Consider the following 13,656-nt stretch of genomic DNA (forward strand, 5'->3'; position numbering starts at 1 on the left):
CCACTTTTCCATCTTCTTTTGATAAATATCTGTTCAAGAGGGAAATCTTTGTAACCTTTAATGTACAAACTAGAAAGTAATTACTTGTCTATTTCAGAACAAATTTCTCTGAATGTCTGTAAAAGAATGCCATAGGGGTACCTGGGTGGCTCAGTCAGGTAGGCGGCCGACTTTGGCTCAGGTCATGATCTCATGGTTTGAGGGTTCGAGCCCCACGTCGGGCTTTGCACTGACAGCTCAGAGCCTGAAGCCTGTTTCAGATTCTGTGTCTCCCATTCCCTTTCTCTCTCTCTCTCTCTCTCTCTCTCTCAGAAATAAATAAACATTAAAAAACAAAAACAAAAACAAAAAAAGAATGCCATAGAGTGTAGTTCTAGGGAGAAAAAAAAAGGATTGGTAATAATTCTATCTGAAGTTAGGTCAAATTTGCCCTAAATTTGAAGGCTTCATACTCCTTCAAATAGTTGCAGAATTCTTGACCATGATCGTGCTGTATTGACCACCAAGTATAATGCCCTGCAAGTTTGAATTTAGAGGCCGTGGTCACTAAACTCTTTTGTTTTCAATGGAACTCATGGTAAATGTCAGCTTACCTTTCCACACCTTACATCTGAGACAATCCTGGGTGATCCTGATAACCGGTAATCAGCAGAGTGTGACCCCAAATCCAACAACCTGAATGTATAGTTTTCCCTCTAATAGGAGCCTCTCAGCTCTGGCATTCTGGCAAGGTGATGATGTCCATGGATCTTGTCTCACAACAATGCTTTTAGGTGTCTGCCATAATATACTGAAGTCTATAAGGCGATTGGGCATTGAAATGTATTTATCAAAATATAAAAATGAAATAGGGAACATGATAATATGAGTGCCTCCAGTAGAGGATCTTCTAAGTGCTGTAACTTGGAAGTACTGAAAAGCATTTATAATTTTGTAAGTTATGTGGATTTTGTAATTGTGATTACAATTATGTGATTTCTCATGATCACATGATCACATGAGTTATGTGATTTCTCATGATCACAAAGTCGTGGGTACTACAAATACTACCTCAGTCTGTTGGTGACAAACACACTTGAAGGGAATGCCAATTTTCAGTCAGTGCTTGATAAAAGAAAGATGCACTTTTCACCCATATAAATTTGTGTTCTCTGCCATGAATTCTGTACCACCCAAAATTCATTGTTAAAGATCTAACCTCCAATATGATTGTGTTTGGATGTAGGGTTAAAGGAGCCCAGGGCAGGCGGCCCTAAAATGTGCCACTTTGGCATATTTATTATGATGACTAAAAGTTACTCAAGAAACAGCCTGTGCAGAAGGCCACTCGGGGCCTCCCCCGGTCCCCTGAGAGCAGGGAAGAACTCTCCTTGTGGCAGGCGCCCTCCCTGCACCAGGAGATAGAGACATTCTCGTCACCAGAGACAGGGGCATTCAGAGCTCAGAAAGAAGACTGTATCCACACCCTGTTACTTTCTCCTAATTTCTCACCCCGCCCAAATTCTGTTCAGAATTCCTTACTAATTGAAGCTCCCAAAGTTAAGCTTTCTTTGTCTAGTCAATTCCTCATAGATTCATTGTCTCTCTATCTGAAAAGTATAAAAACTGCCTGTCTAGGTCCTTTCTTTAGTTCCCTATTTTATAATTAGGCTTCTGAGTGCAGGTAATAAAACTTTGGGGTTTTTTCTTCTATTAATTTGTCTCCTAGAAATGTAATTCTTAGTCCAGCCTGAAGACCTCAAGGGTAGAGAAGAGTTTTTTCTTCTCTTTTCCCGCTATAGCTTCAGCAGCAGATTTTGTAATAATATTAAAATTAAGGAGAAGTTTTTGATCACAGCCTCTTACATTGGTCCCTAACCCGGGAAATGCGGATGTGCCTGCCCAAAGTCGTGAATCTTGGGGAAAGACTCCTGGTAGGTCCTTTCTAACTAAACAATGAGAATTCAGGGGAGTTGACCAATGAGATGTCTTATTTTGCCTGTGCAAAGTTAGGGGGCAGTTAGATTCTTCCCTAGCCTGAAATAAAAGAGGTCACCTACCTTCCTTTAGCCATGGTCTGGGGGACACACGAAGAGGGCCCCATCCTTCAAGACCAATCAATGCCAGAGCAGAGGAAAGGAGACTCAGGAGAGAAAGCTTGCTTATGGTCAGTGAAAGTGTGAAGTGTTAGCCCACTGTCCTGGGTGGAAGCGGTGGACCCTCCGTGTCACTCCTTCTCTTCCCCGGGGATCTGACTTCGATGTCTCAGCATCCTTGAGTTCTGCAGCAGCATCAGTGTGGGGAGCCCTCGGTAAGGTCCCCTTTACAGACAGGAAGCCTGTCTTCCTCTGATGAGGTTTACAATACCCCATCACCTGCTCTGACAGTGGCCGCCAGGTTCCCTTGAGTTCAAATGCAAGAAGTCTTCTTTATCCTGTTGATGACAGGCGTAAGCATCAGACATGAGACTGACAGCAGCTGGCCCCCAGCCCGAGACAGCAAGGGTCCACGGAAGGTGTGTGCTAACAGGATCCCAAGACGTTTGTAAGGTTCTTGTTAACTCCTAGGGTTTGTCCGGTGAGGGTTTGTCGAGGGCCTTGCTCACTGGAGAGAGAAGGAAGTGCACCCCAAGTGGGAAACACATTTTAACTTGGTTGGTCACTGTGAAAGCATCAGCCCTGTGACAAGGACAGGCTCTAACCCATCTGGAAATGAGTGTACAATAACAAGAACCTAGATCACCCGTCCTCAGTGGCAGTTCAATCAAGTCCTGTTGCAAGTGTTACAATTTTACGGAAGTGTCTACACCATTGTCTGTTTCTAATTTGAGTCATCTGGGGGAAACACCTGAAAAAGGAGGTTTGTCAGGGAGCCCGGAAGAACCGAGCTGCTGTGTTGGACTCTCCCCAGCCCTGTTTATTGAATTCGCCACTGCTATTTGTCCGGGTTAAGGTTTTGTTTTTTTTTTCAAAAGCTAACTGTGTGCATGTCACCAGGACAGTAGGACAGCTAAAGTCTGGCAATGAGGGGCTATTTTTGTGGAAGCAGAATTAAATTTAGCTACAAGTGACACAATCTTACAGATATAACCTAAAGGCTTAGTATTATTAGTATATGTAATCAGCCTATTTAGTGTAACAAATCTTTGGGAATATTTCTGTGCAAAAGAGGCTATCAAGCACTTATTGGAATAGGATCACAGATCTTTATGAAACTTAGACAAACTAATTAAATTAAAAAAATTTTTAATGTTTATTTTTGAGAGAGAGAGAGGAAGACAGAGCATAAGCAGGGGAGGGGCCGAGAGAGAGGGAGACAGAATTTGAAACAGGCTCCAGGCTCTGAGCTGTCAGCCCGGAGCCCAATACGGGGATCGAACACACAGACCGTGAGATCATGACCTGAACAGAGGTCAGACACTTAATGACTGAGCCACCCAGGTGTCCTACTTTCCTTTTCTTAATAGCAAAATGTATCTCTATTTCTTATGTCCTTTTTTTCTCTGAAAACTTATCTCATTCTCCTGACATATGAAGATATTTCTCTTATCATTTTTAGTAGTTTTAATTACTTATCTCAATTATATTTTTTAACTTTACAAACCTAGACCTCTAATGAAAACTAAGTAGCAATCCATGGTGATCAATCTGTCATCTCAGCTTTTTTTAATTTGCAAACTTAGGAATGTATTTAAACATTTCTAGAGGCATATGCCTTTTTAAATGTCTTTAATGTAACATGAACATATGCAAATATTTGTAATTTCTCTGCAACAAGAAGCCAATAGTAGATAAACCTATGTTTAGTAATTAATGTCCTAGTGTTTTGTGTTATTTGGGAATGATCTAGATTTTTAATGAATTTAACTTAACTCATTATTTAAAGTAGCAAACCTTTTAAGGTTTTATGTTATCAAAAAGATTAGGGGAAAATATTATTTAATCGGGAATGTTAAAGAAAAAAAAGGCCCCCAATTTTGTCGACTGGGTTCCCAATCTGGTGCTTAACACAGAAACTAACTGCAGTTTCAACCTCCCCGGGAGTGTAGTTGTAACCTGTCAGCAGGGAGTTTGCTGTCTGGTCCAGTGAGTCTGCCACTTGGGCCATCTCTGTCCCCCCCAAGAAGGGGAAGTAGCTTGATAAGACAGCCTGCTCTGTCCCCTAGAAAGAGGCATTGCCAGGAACAATCCTTTTCCATGGCTAATAACTCTCTCGCCACCCCCTTCTTCTATAAAAACCTTCCATTTTGTACCACTCCTGGGAGCACACTTCTACCTGCTCAGTGTGGTCTTGCCTGATTCATGAAGCATTTCAGAAAGCCACTTAGATCTCCAAATTTACTTGGCTGATTTTGTTATTTAGCAGGAGGAAGAATTTCCTCTGTTTTTAAGTTCTTTGAGTTGTGCAGGTTAGTTTCTCAGGTAGAAGGACTCTCTGTTAATGCCCTATTTCTGCTAAGGCAGGAATGTGACAGGGAGGTCGAGTTTTTCCTGAATCAGCTGGGTTTTGATTGCCTTAACTCAAAATAATCCTTATGCCTCAGTGGCCCATCTTGGGACAGCCTCTCCTAGGCCTCTGTACTATTTAAAAAATTTATCCCCAAACTTGCTATTTATATTTAATCTGCCTGTTTTAAAAAATTTTTTTTCAACGTTTTTTATTTATTTTTGGGACAGAGAGAGACAGAGCATGAACGGGGGAGGGGCAGAGAGAGAGGGAGACACAGAATCGGAAACAGGCTCCAGGCTCCGAGCCATCAGCCCAGAGCCCGACGTGGGGCTCGAACTCACGGACCGCGAGATCGTGACCTGGCTGAAGTCGGACGCTTAACTGACTGCGCCACCCAGGCGCCCCGTAATCTGCCTGTTTTAAGCACTATGTGTAGATTACTTACAAAACAGGTTATTAAGCATTAGACATAATCCTTATCCTAAGCTATTTTGTTGTTTTTGTTTTTTGTTTTTTTTGCTGATGACAGATTCTATAAGAAATAACAAATTTATTTGGCTACTCACCTCATGTAGAATAAAAGTCTTTGTATTGATTGTTGATAACTCTAAAGACAAGTTTGGGTTAATTAAACCACCAACCTTAAAGTAGCTTTAATATCAAATAATTTCTTAAATCATGTGAACTTGAAAAGCACTTGGGTTAGTTTCTACCTCTTAGAGTTTTAGAATGCCCAGTGCTTACTGTCACTTGCCTTCAAACCAACTAAATAGAGGTCTTCACAAAGTAATTTTAGCAATGCCATCCGAATATAGAAGCATTTATAACACAGACTGCAGACCTTCTAGATTCTGTTGTAAAATTAACTGCCATGAAATTTACCAGTTGTAAAGGGTGTATCTACTTTTATTTTTTCTGTTCAATGGAATAAGTTAAGGTTATTGGTCTAGATGGCTAAAGCCTGTTTTCTTTTTAATATTTGTAGAGAAGACCCTTTAGAATTGTATTTGTCGTTGGCAAGTCGGGTTTTCTGGCCTTGCTCGCCATGTTTGCATGGTAACAACGATCTCCCTGGAATCTGCACTGTGAAGAGATGCACCACATGAGAAATTCCTGGAGAAGACTGGCAGAACACTGAATGTTTATATTTTGAAGGCACAGGGGGAAAATGCAAGCACTTTCTAGAAGGACTTTTCATCTCTGTAGGGCAGAACTTTTACAATACTTATAAGCCTTTTGAGATAAATAAGGGAGGTTTGAAGATTGATAAAAAGGATTGGAGTTCTCTGAATTGTTTTTGAAACCAGACTTCTGGTCCAGTAAAGACTAGATTCGTAAAACAAGGACAGCTGTTTTTAGCTTCTGAAAGAATTGGCTTGTTGCCTAAATAATAATAAAGGGCTAACACATCCATCCCTATGAGGAAGTCTTCTTTTCCTCTGGATGGTTTGCTTAACAGAGAAGCTGTGCCCCTCCCCCAACCCCACCCCCCGCCAAAAAAAGTCTATCAGGCTCTGATTATCAGCTTTTAATTTGGCCAAATTTTTTATTATGGAGTTATTAAAATTAAAAAAAAAATTCTTGTCTGATTTTAGCTGGGACAAACAGTAAAGATTTCTGACAGTGCTAAACAAGCCCAGGGTCTCACACGGCATCTTTAGAGGTGTAAACAGCACGGTACTACTTTTACAAGCTGTGGAGCCACCCCCAAAGATCATTGAAGACAGAGCCGAGGAAGTGGAAGGCCAAGCCATGAACCAGAGGGACAAGAAGAAAATGGTTTTTCCCAGGAAAAAAAAAGATCCATATCCAATGGGTCTGGACTTGGAAAGGAAGGGATATGTGAGTGTTTATTTCCCTTTCTCATATAGGCTCAGGAGGAATTGATTTAAAAATGAAACAAACTCAACAAACTCAAACAAACTCTCAGGAACCCTGCCCAGGTTTACGAAATGTTTTACTGTGGGCCTCGGTTCAGTCCTTAACCAAGGATGAAAGGCATCTCAGGAGGATCACCTGTAACCTCAGGTGGTGTTCCTGGACAAAGGTGAGTGTCTCGAAAGGCACCTGGGACAGGGAAGTAGCAGATAGAGTGCTCAGGGAAAGGAGGGTTGAGGAGGTGGAGGACATAAGTCAGTCTTACAGTCTTCGGTCTTAAGCACCTCTCATGTTTCTAATTGTTCAGTAGCCTTTTGTAATGAATCTTTCAATGCAACTATTTTGGAATACTGAAGGCTTTTGGAGTCTTCTGCATACGTATTAAAGTAGGCCCCCCATTCTGTTTATTTAGATTGGAACCCCTGACTTTCATGTACACTCCTTGAAAGAACAGTCCTGTCTAACTGGATTGTTTCCTGTAATGGCCAGTGTAATTCTAGGTTATTTTCTAATTATTCTTTTCCATCTTTCTAGATATGTTTACCATCTGGGATTACAATTCTTAGACTTAAATAAGCAAGTGTGCCAGAAAGGATTGCAGTTGATTCTTTATATATCCAGTTAGCTAAGGCTTTGGGTTTCTAGGAGCCAAACTAATACCTAAAAGGGAGGTACCACGGGTTGGGGACTGTGTGGTGTTTCACAGGGTATCTAGTGGCATGAAAATTTTCTTGATGCTGGTGGGTGACCTAGTGCCCATGTAACTTGTTTCATGGCTGACTTATCCTATCACAGGAGACTTCTTGAGGTGGTGGGCCCTCTAACAGCCTTTAAATGCTGAACTCATGTCAATCAATTTTTGTGGCTTTTTAACCTCCAAGATCCGGCTGTTAGCAATGGGCTTTATTTACACAAAACAAGGCAAACAAACATGTACCTTCATTTATCAGCAGCCCTGTGTCTCGTCACTAGGAAGGCCCTACGAGCACCACCACCCATTCCCTTGGGAACCTCTTGCTGAGGAATGTGGCATGAAGGGCAGGGGTTGCCTCAGGGCGACCCTTCTGTCAGCTCAGTGGAAGTCCTGGCAAACACACCAGCACCATTGGGCTCCTGGCATAACCATCTGCAGCTCAAGCTGGCCTGACCTGTAATGGAAGGTCAGTGGGATCAGGAGCTCCAAGGCAAAGATAGAGACAAACAGAATGGAGCTCTGACCCGGAGGAGCTTACCCACAGCGCTGGGAAAGGGGGAGAAGGCCATGAACCTAAGGCTTGTAGGCACCACACCTGTTTCTCCTTGCTGGGTATGTTGCCAGAAGTTTTCTCCAGATCTCGTCCCTGCCACTAAATCAAAATTCAAGTAAAGTTGAGAACTGAATTGGATTTCTTAGAGGATTCATGAATCAGGCAGCATCCCATCTAGCATATAGAAGGAAACTCTCCTGAGCTAAACAAAAGAAAGGTTTGAAAAGGTAAGGAAAAGCATAAAAGGAAGAAAGGAACGTATTAGCAAGGAATGCATTGTTTGGACAAGGTGGCCCTGTTAAAGGGGAGCAGAAAGGCTCTCAGTAAATTCCCCAGCATGGACCAGGAAATTCCAGGTTGACTCTTTCAGGATTACCTTGCTGGAGGTTGAACCTGCAGTTGTCTTGGTTTCCTGACCTGGGCCCTTAACCCAAGCAACACCATTTTGGGCCTGTGGCTTTCTGTTCAACAGCCCTCACAAGGAAGCGGTATTAAGTTAGCCCTACTCTATGCTCATGCCTGACACGTATTATCTCATTTAATCTATCTCATTTAATCACAAGAATCCTCTGAGGAAAATCTAATTATTGCCCCATGTTCTCACTGAGGAAACTGAGGCTGAGGGTGTTGCAGAACCTGCCTGGGCCCACACCAGGAGAGCTATAGAATGGCCTTGCTGGCCCAGCCCTGACTCTGAGCCCATGTGCAGAGTCCCTTTGACCACTGCTTTCCTGGAGCAGAAAAGTGCTGGAGAAAATGCATGAGGAAGATCACTGGGTGTCTCACTAAAGTGGGTCCAGAGGAGGTGCCGACCCACTGTTTAGATGTGTGGAATCCTGTTTCTAAAGAAAGCAACACCGGTCATCAGAGGGCAAATTCATGGTCTCCTGATAAATACATCCTTGCTTGAAATAGCTATTTATCTTAAACTTGTGAAGTTAAATCTCAAGAAAAGCACTTTAGACACCGAGAAACATAATATCCATACAGAGAATGGGGAAGTGAATGCAGTTCCTATATTCTGCTTTTCCTCCATCTCTTAATCCAGTTTTGTTTTGTTTTTCAATAACTCGTTTCTATCTGTTTTGAGAAGAAAAAGGAAAATAACTGTGAGGGGACTGGAGAGGAACATTACAAACTGCCACTCCATCCCTGGACATCCTGCTCATCTGTCTCCTTCAGTCCAAGGATTTAGGTCTTGCCCATCATACCCTGAGTTTTGGAGATTTCCAGTCCACTACAAATTCTTCCAAAACCCAGAGGCATCCCATTCTGAGACACTGATAACACCTCTCTCTGTGGGTGCTGCATTCCTCCCCCTGCCCCACCTTTGCTTGGAATAAATAGGAACCACTAGGCTAGATTATCCTGCTCTCAGCCCTCCAGGAGACTTTAACCCAAAACTCTAGGACTAAAGGACATGCAGGCTGATGCTGAAAATCAATCTGGGGCTCCCGGTGAGCTTCTTCTCATGGACCACCTGCCCATCTCTTGTAGTCTGGGTAATTAGTAGTTTTGGGTCCCAGGGATGAGCTGTACCCTCCCTTCTCCCTCCAGGGTCTTGTTCCCGTTCTGCAGGCTTGTCTCCCTGGGGGCCACTGGGCAGATACTACCTACCCTAGGAAAGGTGGGAACGCTGCCAAGAGGCCCCGCCCCCCGGCCGGCTGAGCCAATCACCTTGAGGACAGGTGGTCAGCACTGGGCGATCCGGCGGAATCATGGGCCTTAAACCGACAGCCTTGGACTCACTTCGCGACCCAGTGGACCCCCAGCCCTGTACTTGGGACTGTGCCTACACAGCTACACCTGCCACAGGTGAGGCCCAGGGTTGGGCTTGAGTGGAGGGCCAATCTGGCAACGAGGTTGGCCACCAGCCTTAGGATTTGGGGTTCGGGGCTTCCAGGAGGTACTGTCCCTGGCCTGGCCCCACCAGACGCTGAAGCCAGATCTCTGCACACCAGGTTGTAGAGCCCGCTGAGTCATGGCCCCTTGTCCACATGCCTTAAAACTGGTGGGCAGGTTCCAAGGCGGGGAGTGGAGCCTCAGGCCCCTCGCACATCCCACATCCTCCACAGCCCTGTGTAAACATTTGATAAATGCAATCTTTTTACCCTACCACAGGGCTCTAACACCTTAGAAGAAAGGAGGATGCCCTTTTAAATGGATTGTTCTAATCAGAATCTCATTTCTTTTCCCTTCCTAGGTTTTTGAAACATGCATCCTTCTCTCTTCCTGGCTGCCCTTTGCTTGGGAATAGCGTCAGCTGCTCCACAAGTCAATCAGAGTTTAGATGAACAATGGTCCCAGTGGAAGGCAACACACGGGAAGCTATATGGCATGGTTGGTAACATCTAACCTGTCCAGAGGGACCCCTGCAGAGAACAGTCTGTGCTGTGGGAGTTCATAGCAAGGAGTAGCTTCTTGAGGCCGCTCTTACCAAGGCAGTAAGCAGGGCTCCTTGACTGTACACAACGTGGGCATATGTCCTGCTGTGTGGTTGCTGGAGAACAGCTCGCAGAAGCATCAGGCCATCCCTGGCTGTGGTTTCTCCTCCTTTCTGTGAGCACATCCACTTGGTGCAGGTGAGTTGGTTTTAAATAGAAATAAAGACGTGTGATTGTATCTTCCCTCTAGAATGAAGAAGGATGGAGGAGAGCAGTGTGGGGGGAAAATATGAAGATGATTGAACAGCACAATCGGGAATACAATCAAAAGAAACACAGCTTCACGATGGCAATGAATGGCTTTGGTGACATGGTGAGTGTGGCACGGATTGCTGAACATTTTGTTTTTCTGAGTACTTTGCCAAAGTAATCTCAAACTTGTCAACATCCTACTTTCTTTTCCTTGAAGACCAATGAAGAATTCAGGCAGGTGATGAATGGTCTTCAAATCCAGAAGCACAAGAAGGGGAAAGTGTTCCAACCACCTCTCTTTGCTGAGATCCCCTCATCGGTGAACTGGAGAAAGAAAGGCTACGTAACTCCCATGAAGAATCAGGTGGGACAATATTCAGCAGGTTCCTCTCAAGAGTACAGGCAAAAGGGATCAGTGCCCTTGCTGTGGTAGACTGAGAAATAATGTGCCATTTGCTATGTTTTAGAAGACTTTGAGATGTGTGCTCTGTTGTCAAGTCCTGCTATTTGTTTTGTAGGCTGAGAACTTTTTACTTGGGTTTCAGGGTCAGTGTGCTTCTGGCTGGGCTTTTAGTGCAACTGGTGCCATCGAAGGACAGATGTTTGGGAAAACTCACAAACTTGTTTCACTGAGTGAGCAGAACCTGCTGGACTGTGCTTGGTCTGAAGGCAATGGGGGCTGCAGTGGGGGTAACATGGATAATGCCTTCCAGTATGTTAAGGACAATGGCGGCCTGGACTCAGAGGAATCCTATCCATACCATGCACAGGTAAATGGAGCTCCTTATCTTGTTATAAACTTGAACACATTCAGGGAAAAAGATATGCCATATTTAATTTTCACAATTTAGACTGTAGCCTTTATATCTGCAACTGTCTTGATCTCATGTTTCCCAGGATGTAGGTGGTAGTAATAAAGTCTCTACCCCTTTACCTTTGAAAGCTCCAATCTTGCAAATACAATCCAGAAAATTCTGCTGCCGACATAACTGGGTTCTTGACAATCCCTAAGACGGAGTACAAACTTATGAGGTCAGTAGCAATTGTGGGTCCCGTCTCTGCTGCTATAGATGCAAGCCTGGATACCTTCCGGTTCTATGACCAAGGTAAGGATTTGTCTGTGTAGAAATTTAGGCAGAGAAATGCAAAGACCATCATCACATACAGCAAGACTGACTCTTTGGCACGTCGAATTTCACATAGAATTTTGGGGGGTGCGGATTTAACACAATTGTTTATTGTATACATGAAATATTTGTGCCTAATGTTTCTATCTGTAATGACTGGAGACACAACCTCATGATGTTAATCACTTCATAAATATGTGTAAAAGGCTACATAATTTACTACCTGGTTTTGGAGTTACTAGAACTTTCAAGTAATTCAAATGATTCTACTACTGAAATTAAAACTTAGTTCAAGTAATTCTGTGTTCTCTGCTGTTTCCTTAGGCTGACATCCTAAAAGTAGATTTCTGTGAGTGGTCTTTTATGCCTCGTGACTAGTTATTTACAAAACAGATTGTGCCACTTCATATTCAGCTGGTATTAGATGAGGCCCTAAGTCTCTCGCCTGGCTCAAAAAAGATCTGGCTTTCATTTTTTAATTTTTTTTCAAAGTTTATCTATTTATTTTGAGAGAGAGAGAGAGAGAGAGTGCATGCTCACATGAATGGGGGTGGGGGGACGCAGAGGGAGAGAGAGAATCCCAAGCAGGCTCCACACTGTCAGTGCAGAGCCTGATCTCACAAGCTGTAAGATCATGACCTGAGTCAAAACCAAGAGTCAGATGTTTAACCCACTGAGCCACCCAGGCACCCCTCCCCGCAAAAGTCCTGGCTTTTAAATCATATCTGGAATTACGTCATTTCACTGCATTTTGAAATGCCTCCCTTACAGCGGTGGATAGGCTGAGTTACTATCACACATCATGTGGGAATCCTCACCCCAGCACTGAATTTTACTTTCCAGGCATTTATTATGATTCAAACTGCAGCCATGAAATCCTACACCACGGCGTTCTGATAGTTGGCTATGGCTTTGAGGGAGCAGAGTTGGATAACAAAAAGTATTGGATTGTCAAGAACAGGTATAAAAGCCAAAAATACTTACCCTTAAAACCGAAAAGGGAATCCTTTTTGGAATCAGGGTTTGGGTACAGGTCCTCAAACCCCTGAGCACACTTGTAAAATCTCAGGAACCCAGAACCCCACTTAGGGAAAACACAGACATATTCATGTAATGATAACAACAGTAAGATACTGTCTCAAGCTTGCTAGGGTCTTGATATAGTTTTGGTACCACTGGTTTCTAAACTGGGAATTTTATGAATTCTGAAATACATCTGGCCCCAAGAGTTTCTTCTTCCTGTGTCTCTGTTTGCAGTCTGTTAAAGGCCTGGGGATAGAATTCTGTGCAGGGTTAGAACTCAACGATGAACAAGAATGGCCTCTCCTATTCTTCCTGAATCTGCTGTAGCCTCTGGTGCACTGCTCAGTATCAGGTGCTGTCGTTCATAAAGATAAATGTGCTTGATTGTGTGAGTAAAATAGCAAATGCTGTCTTCTTTCAGCTGGGGAGAAGCCTGGGGCATAGATGGCTATATACTGATGGCCAAAGACCGGGACAACCACTGTGGTATCGCCTCCTTGGCCAGCTTTCCTACCGTGTGAGATGATGCAATAAAGAAGCCCTTGACGGGGGACAGCATATGCAGAAGAGGATTTTATCTTAACACTGACCAGAACTTCCTGTGTGGGATAAAACACTTGAAGGGCTGAAGATCCAAGTTATGAATTGATCCTGTGACACTTTATACTGGGAATGTTCCCGACTCTCTCATTATTGTTGTAAACAGCCTTGTAGGAATTTGTCTAATGGCATGTAACATTTCATGTTTTAAAATGAAGTGTGTAATTTTACTCTTTAAAATAAAAACATTTCAAGGTCTTCAAGTTTTTAATACACTCAATTTTTATAGAGCCAAAAATGTCACTGGGCTCTAGGGACATAACTGAATGTGCCAGTGGCCCACTAGGAGAATGCTGGATGGTGTCTGGTTCTTGTAGTTGTAAATAGGCACATGTCATGGCAGCTGCCCTTTGGCTGTGTCTGTCCCAACACTTGAATAGAGCAAAATATGAACAATGATCTGTAAGGACAAAGGTATGTTCTTTCAATGAGGAAAAACTTGACATGTTAGAAAAGTGAAATACATACATTGAATTTCCAAGGTAGAATAGTGCCTTAAAGATCATGATCATTTGACCCCAAATGGTTACAACCCACCCAAGTACAGGACAGATGTCACGGTCAGTTTCAGGTGCATCTTCCCCAAATGCTAGAGAAGATCATGTAACCTCTTTGCGGATGAGGAAGAACTGGACGCAGTGGGTTGTAGGAATGTGTATCTTGGGTCCACAAGGGTTAAGGGTAAACCCCAGACACGAGGCCAGCTTCAAAAATAGA

The 13,656-nt window shown here is 43.4% G+C and overlaps 1 protein-coding gene across 2 annotated transcripts; it reads left to right on the forward strand.

The window, feature by feature from the left end:
* The first annotated feature begins 9,232 nt into the window (after positions 1-9,232).
* On the forward strand, positions 9,233-13,142 carry LOC112868737 (procathepsin L-like). Of its 2 annotated transcripts, XM_025931697.2 has the most exons (8): positions 9,233-9,368; positions 9,757-9,893; positions 10,188-10,310; positions 10,407-10,553; positions 10,735-10,959; positions 11,133-11,295; positions 12,160-12,277; positions 12,761-13,142. In XM_025931697.2, exons 2-8 carry the CDS (start codon positions 9,768-9,770, stop codon positions 12,858-12,860), a joined length of 1,002 nt encoding a protein of 333 aa, XP_025787482.1. In that variant the 5' UTR covers positions 9,233-9,368; positions 9,757-9,767; the 3' UTR covers positions 12,861-13,142. The 2 variants fall into 2 exon arrangements, with proteins under 2 accessions (XP_025787482.1, XP_086540804.1); XM_086684678.1 differs by lacking the exon at positions 9,757-9,893 and having other exon boundaries at positions 9,246-9,368.
* Positions 13,143-13,656: the final 514 nt, after the last annotated feature.

The sequence above is a fragment of the Puma concolor genome, chromosome D4 (assembly GCF_028749965.1).
Source record: "Puma concolor isolate L17-30 chromosome D4, mPumCon1.1.hap2, whole genome shotgun sequence".
In the NCBI taxonomy this organism is placed as follows: domain Eukaryota; kingdom Metazoa; phylum Chordata; class Mammalia; order Carnivora; family Felidae; genus Puma; species Puma concolor.

Coding starts and splice junctions, on each gene's coding strand:
- LOC112868737 (XM_025931697.2), top strand. CDS start 9,768: ATGCATCCTTCTCTCTTCCTGGCTGCCCTTTGCTTGGGAATAGCGTCA. Junction 10,554..10,734: donor TAACTCCCATGAAGAATCAG/GTGGGACAATAT, acceptor CTTGGGTTTCAG/GGTCAGTGTGCTTCTGGCTG. Junction 10,960..11,132: donor CCTATCCATACCATGCACAG/GTAAATGGAGCT, acceptor TACCTTTGAAAG/CTCCAATCTTGCAAATACAA.